A 6184-nucleotide genomic window follows, 5' to 3' on the forward strand; every position below is an offset into this window, starting at 1 on the left:
ATCCATCAGCACCCATCAGCATCCATCAGCACCCATCAGCACCCATCAGCATCCATCAGCATCCATCAGCATCCATCAGCATCCACCAGCACCCACCAACACCCACCAGCACCCATCAGCATTGCTCACCACGGCTGCAGTGTTGTCAAAGGCCTCGATGTGGTCCACCTTGTCCTGCTCCAGTTCGTACACTGGTAACCAGTTGGTATCTGATGGAGGAAGAGGAGAGGTTTGGGCAGCATCCAAGGAAAGTGCTGCTGGTCATGGAATCAAGGAATCATGGAATGGGTTGGAAAGGCCCCAGAGAGCATCCATTGGCTGTCACCAAGGCTGTGTCCAACCCAGCTGTGGATGGAGCATCCCCCCTGTGCCAGCGCCTCCGCCCTTCCATAGGGAACAACTTCCTTCCATCCCAGCGGAACTTCCCCTGTTCCAGCCTGATCCCATCACCCCTCATCCTGCTCCCAGCCCAACACTCACGGGGCTTCAGTAGCAGAATCGGGGACTCCTCACAGGCCTCCAGTGAGGAGGTGCTCCCACTGGAATCCTCATCGCTCTCCCAGGCCGGCCGGGGGGGTCCTGGGGGTGTCTCCATCATCCCACGGGATGCGGGAAAAGGATCGGGATAACCAAGGGGAAAGCTTGGATCAAACGCAACAGGGCTTGAGCTCGGAAGCAACGCAACAGCTCCTTCCTCCTGCTCTTCCTGCACTGCTGCTCCCCTGACCCAGGCACTGAAACAGGGGGACCCAAATGACGTCACAAAGGGCCCCCGTTCTGACCCATTGCCATGGTGACCTGGCTGGGTTCTGGACTGGAGCTGCAGGGCCACGAGCTGCATCCCAGCATCCCAACATGCTCTGTGTGGGGACCCGTATGGGGCTCCATCAAGATGGGGTTTGGGGGCATTTAGGGGTACCAGCAGTGATGGGAGGGATGGAGATGCCCGGGGTGGGTTGGGTTTTGGGGTACAAGGTGGGTTTTGGGGTGGTTTAGGGGTACCATGTGGGTTGGAAGGGATGGAGATGGCTGGGGTGGGTTGGGTTTTGGCGTACCCTGTAGTTTGAGAGTGGCTTAGGGCTACTGGGATGGATGGCAATGGCTGGGGCAGGGTGGGTTTCTGGGTACCAGATGGTAATATGGTTATATGGTTTAGATGATTATACAGTTTAGATGGCTATATGATTCTATGGTATAGATGATTATATAGTTTAGATGGTTAGATGATTAATATGGTTATATAGTTTAGATGGTTATAGAGTTTAGAGGGTTACATGGTTCAGATGGTTAGATGGTTTAGATGGTTGAGATCATTTAAGTGGTTCAAGACCATCTTAAGAACCTGAACATGCACAAGTCCATGGGACCTGATGAAATCCATCCACAGGTCCTGAAGGAGCTGGTGAATGAAGTTGCTGAGCCACTGGCCATCATATCTAAAAGATGATGGCAGTCAGGTGAAGTTCCCAACGACTGGGAAAAGGGAAATATAACCCCTATTTTCCAGAAGGGAAAATGGATAACCCAGGGAATTTCAGAGCAGTCAGTCTCACCTCTGTGCCTGGCAACATCTTGGAGCAGCTTCTCCTGGAAGGTTCTGTTAGGACACATGGAAAACAACAAGGTGCTTGGTGACAGCCAGCAGGGCTTCACTAAGGGGAAATCCTGCCCCACCACTTTGGTGGCCTTCTATGATGGGGCTATGGGACTGATGGACAGGGGTAGAGCAGCTGATGGCATCTACCTGGACTTGTGCAGTGTCTGACACTGTCCCACACGACATCCTTGTCTCTAAGCTGGAGAGACATCAATTTGATAGGTGGAGCACTTGGTGGATAAAGAAGTGGATGTATGGGTGCATACAAAGAGTTGTGGTCAATGGCTCCATGCCCAGTTGGAGACCATTTCTGTACTGACCCATCCCTCATTTCCTTACTGACCCATCCCTCATTTCTGTACTGACCCATCCCTCATTTCTGTACTGACCCATCCCTCATTTCTTTACTGACCCATCCCTCATTTCTGTACTGACCCATCCCTCATTTCTTTACTGACCCATCCCTCATTTCTGTACTGACCCATCCCTCATTTCTGTACTGACCCATCCCTCATTTCTTTACCTGACACACCATTCAGTAGGGCAGAGACCTCAGTGTTTCACCCAGAGCTTCCCATTCCCAGCTTTAAGGCTCGCCAGGGCTTTCACTCACTTCCACCATGGACCTGTGAGATAGGAATTCCCTCCTCTAAACAGGATAACAAGGTCTTATTGAGGGACAAAGTCAATAAAGCAAAAGCAACCAGCGCTGGGTGCATGACCATAGCCAGTGGTGTGAGTGATTAGGATTTGTTATAGGTTTCTATACGTTCACTACTGCATTGGTCCCATCCATAACCATAATTCCTTATAGGCAGAGGGATCTGGACAGGCTGGATCCATGGGCTGGGGCCAATGGGATGAGGTTCAGGAAGGCAAAGTGCCGGGTCCAGCACTTGGGCCACAACAACCCCTGCAATGCTCCAGGCTTGGGGAAGAGTGGCTGGAAACTGCTCATGGGAAAGGAGCTGGAGGTGCTGATTGATGGAGCTGAACATGAGCAGCTTGTGCCCAGGCAGCCAGGAAGCCTCCAGCATCGTGGGCTGGATCAGCACCAGTGCAGCAGCAGGGCCAGGGCAGGGATTGTGCCCCTGCACTGGGCACTGGGGAGGCTGCACCTCGAATCCTGTGTTCAGTTCTGGGGCCCTCACTGCCATTATCTATACGAGGAGGTTTCTGCAATAACTTCTCCAGATGATTTCCATGCTCTAATGTGGAGCAGAATGTTTAACAACAAACAGAATAGGACAGCAGTTAGTGAAATTATGGTGGGATGAAAAATCAGCTTTGAAGTCCCCGTTGCTGTTGGTGACCATCCAACCAGGGTATCCCACCAAAGATGTTCTTATGCTCAGTGTGTGGCCTTGCCAGTGACAGCTTAATGGTTTGACTCGATGTTCTCAAAAAGCCATTTTCAAACTAAATGATTCTGTGATTGTAAGAAAAGAAGATTTTTAGCCTTAAATCTCTTTCTGAGCAGAGCAACAACACTGCAGGAAGGCAGTTTGCTGCCAGCTGAGGGAGGGAACATCAGTGCTTGCTTCAGGCTGTTTCCCATGGGGTTCCCCTGGAGCCCCAGGGAGCCCTGGAGGGAGCCCAGAGCAGCAGAGGCAGAGCCACCTTGGGCTGGGCCTCTGCTGCTGAGCTGGGACCCAGGGGAGACCTGTGAGCCTCAGAGAGCTTAAAGGCACTTGGCAGTGGAGGATGCTGAGAGCTCCCTGCAGGAGAAACCTTCCCAGCCCTGTGCATGGTAAGGCTGTGGGTGCAGGGCAATGCAGCTGCAGCTGCTGCAGGGATCTCCTCAAGCTGCTGCCTGGGACAGTCCATGGGATGTGTCAGGAGGACTCTCTTGGTTTCTGTGTGTAGATAAGGAGGAGGATGTGGTGCAGAGCAGGGCTTCCCTCTGCACCATGGCAGGGACAGGACAAGGCAGGTCCCTTGTGCCGGGTTGTGCTGGCTGCAGGCTGTGAATGTGGGTGTGCAGCCAGGGGTGCCCAGCGCTGTCCTTGCGAGCAGGGTCCCTGCAGCCCAGGGGCTGTGTGCAGGGGCAGGGACTCTGCTGCCTGCCAGGGTCAGCACTCAGCCTGACTGGGAGCTCCCACGGTGCTGGGAGAGAAACTGGGGGGGGAAACAACAACCCCTGGCAGGGAAGGGAAAATGTTCTTGTGCATGGAGAGGGTGCTGTGTGGGTCAGGGCTGCTCAGAGCTCCACATCACTCTGAGCACGTTTGCAGAGGGTCCTTCTGAAAGACACTGAGTCAGCGTTCACCTTTGAAGGTAAGATCCTGAGCTCTGATGTTTTCACTCTTGGTGGGCAGGTTGGGCAGTGGGAGCTGGGAATTCACTTCTGTGCTTTGGAGAAGGCAGCGAGAGTCTTGTCAGCACTTGTGTGAGCTGCTCCTGAGCCCCTGCAGAGGCAGAGATGCCCCTGGGCAGAGCCCTGCTGCCGGGAGGGGTGTGCAGGGCAGAGCTGAGCACACAGCCCATGGGATGGGCTCTGGCAGCACTGAGAGGGAGCAGAGCTGGGCACAGAGCAGCAGCTCCTGGCAGGGACAGCTCCAGGCAGCAGAGCCATGGGCAGGGAGTGGGGGGAAAGTGCAGCCCAGGCCTGGGGAGGCTGCGTTCAGGCAGCTCTCTTGGTGTCTGCCTTCCACTGCAGGTGGCTGCTGGACATGCTCTGCTGGGCAAGGAGCTGACTCTCTCTACAAAGTGCAGGGCAGCTGAGAACCAGACTGATGGACACTGCAGCAACCTTGAGTAGGCACTAACCCACAGACACTTGAGCCCTTCTGTCTGTCCCATGCTGAGATTCTTCACAGTTGCCTTCAGAAACCTACATAGGAATTGTAACCCTGAAAAAGTCACTTGTCAGCTGTGACACTGGGAAAACAAACAAACCAACCAACCTCAGAGACAATCATGACCAAGTCACTCTCAGCCTCTCCTCTGCAACATGAAAGTTTCCAGAGTCATGAGTGTGTAAATTGCACTTCTGTATCTGACATCCCTCCTGTCCTAACCCATCACTGCCTGTTTCTCCCATGACAGTGCCCATGCCCAGAGGCAGCAGATGTCCAACGGCAGCTCCATCACCCACTTCCTCCTCCTGCCATTCGCACACACGCGGGAGCTGCAGCTCTGGCACTTCTGGCTCTTCCTGGGCATCTCCCTGGCTGCGCTCCTGGGCAACGGCCTCATCATCACCAGCACAGCCTGCGACCAGCACCTCCACACCCCCATGTACTTCTTCCTGCTCAACCTCTCCCTGCTGGACCTGGGCTGCATCCTCACCACTGTGCCCAAATCCATGGCCAATTCCCTCTGGGACACCAGGGCCATCTCCTACACAGGTTGTGCTGCACAGCTCTTTTTCTTTCTCTTCTTCATTTCAGCAGAGTTTTATCTCCTCACTGTCATGTCCTATGACCGCTATGTGGCCATCTGCAAGCCCCTGCACTATGGGACCCTGCTGGGCAGCAGAGCTTGTGTCCACATGGCAGCAGCTGCCTGGGCCAGTGGGTTTATCTATGCCCTGCTGCACACAGCCAATACATTTTCACTACCCCTCTGCAGAGGCAATGCTGTGGAGCAGTTCTTCTGTGAAATCCCCCCGATCCTCAAGCTCTCCTGCTCACATTCCTACCTCAGGGAGGTCGGGCTTGTTGTGTTAAATATCCTTTTAGCACTTGTCTGTTTTGTGTTCATTGTGGTATCCTATCTGCAGATCTTCAGGGCTGTGCTGAGGATCCCCTCTGAGCAGGGACGCCACAAAGCCTTTTCCACGTGCCTCCCTCACCTGGCTGTGGTCTCCCTCTTTATCAGCACTGCTACATTTGCTTACCTGAAGCCCCCCTCCATGTCCTCCCCATCCCTGGATCTGGTGCTGTCAGTGCTGTACTCGGTGGTGCCTCCAGCAGTGAACCCCCTCATCTACAGCCTGAGGAACCAGGAGCTCAAGGATGCTGTGAGGAAGCTGCTGACTTGATGTGTTTGATCAGCCATACACTGCCTGCTTTATCCTGGAAAGGGCTCCCAGTGTCAGTCACGACAGGCCACGTCTGGTTTTGCTGCTTTACATTTGTTTTCCTGTTTCAATTTGTGATGATTTTGCATTCATAGAAACATCAGTTTTCAACTCCTCCTCCTTTAGTAGCTATTTGTGTTGTGTGACCAATACACTTTGTGTCACTGGGAGTCTCTCACTTTATTTAAGGGAAAAAATGATCCTGCAGCAACTTCTTCCCTGTGCTATGTCCTCCCATGGCAGGAATGAAGGGGAATGAAAGCAGCTTTGTGGCTGCTCCAGCTCTGGGATGGCTGCTCTGTGCCTGGAGCAGGAAGAGCTCTTGAGGAGCCCAAGGGTCGGAGCTGTTGTGCTGGTGTGAGGAGATGGGATGGCATGGGGGGGGCTACAGAGCTCTCAGGGTGTCCTGGGCAGGAGAGCAGGGGACACAGGGGTCCCTGCAGGGGACTGCCCTGCAATGGCCCAGGCTGGGGCTGCCTGGCTGGGAGCAGCCCATGGGAAAGGTCTGGGTGGGCAGGAGCTGGACAGGAGGCAGCTGTGCCCTGGCAGCAAGGGAGGACAGC

At 54.2% G+C, this 6184-nt stretch overlaps 1 protein-coding gene across 1 annotated transcript; it reads left to right on the forward strand.

Annotated features, from left to right (window-relative positions):
• The first annotated feature begins 4658 nt into the window (after positions 1-4658).
• On the forward strand, positions 4659-5582 carry LOC117438852 (olfactory receptor 14J1-like). Its single transcript, XM_034074239.1, has one exon. It carries the CDS (start codon positions 4668-4670, stop codon positions 5580-5582), a length of 915 nt encoding a protein of 304 aa, XP_033930130.1. The 5' UTR covers positions 4659-4667.
• The last annotated feature ends 602 nt before the right edge of the window (positions 5583-6184 follow it).

Source organism: Melopsittacus undulatus, unplaced genomic scaffold, assembly GCF_012275295.1.
Source record: "Melopsittacus undulatus isolate bMelUnd1 unplaced genomic scaffold, bMelUnd1.mat.Z mat_scaffold_72_arrow_ctg1, whole genome shotgun sequence".
Taxonomy (NCBI): domain Eukaryota; kingdom Metazoa; phylum Chordata; class Aves; order Psittaciformes; family Psittaculidae; genus Melopsittacus; species Melopsittacus undulatus.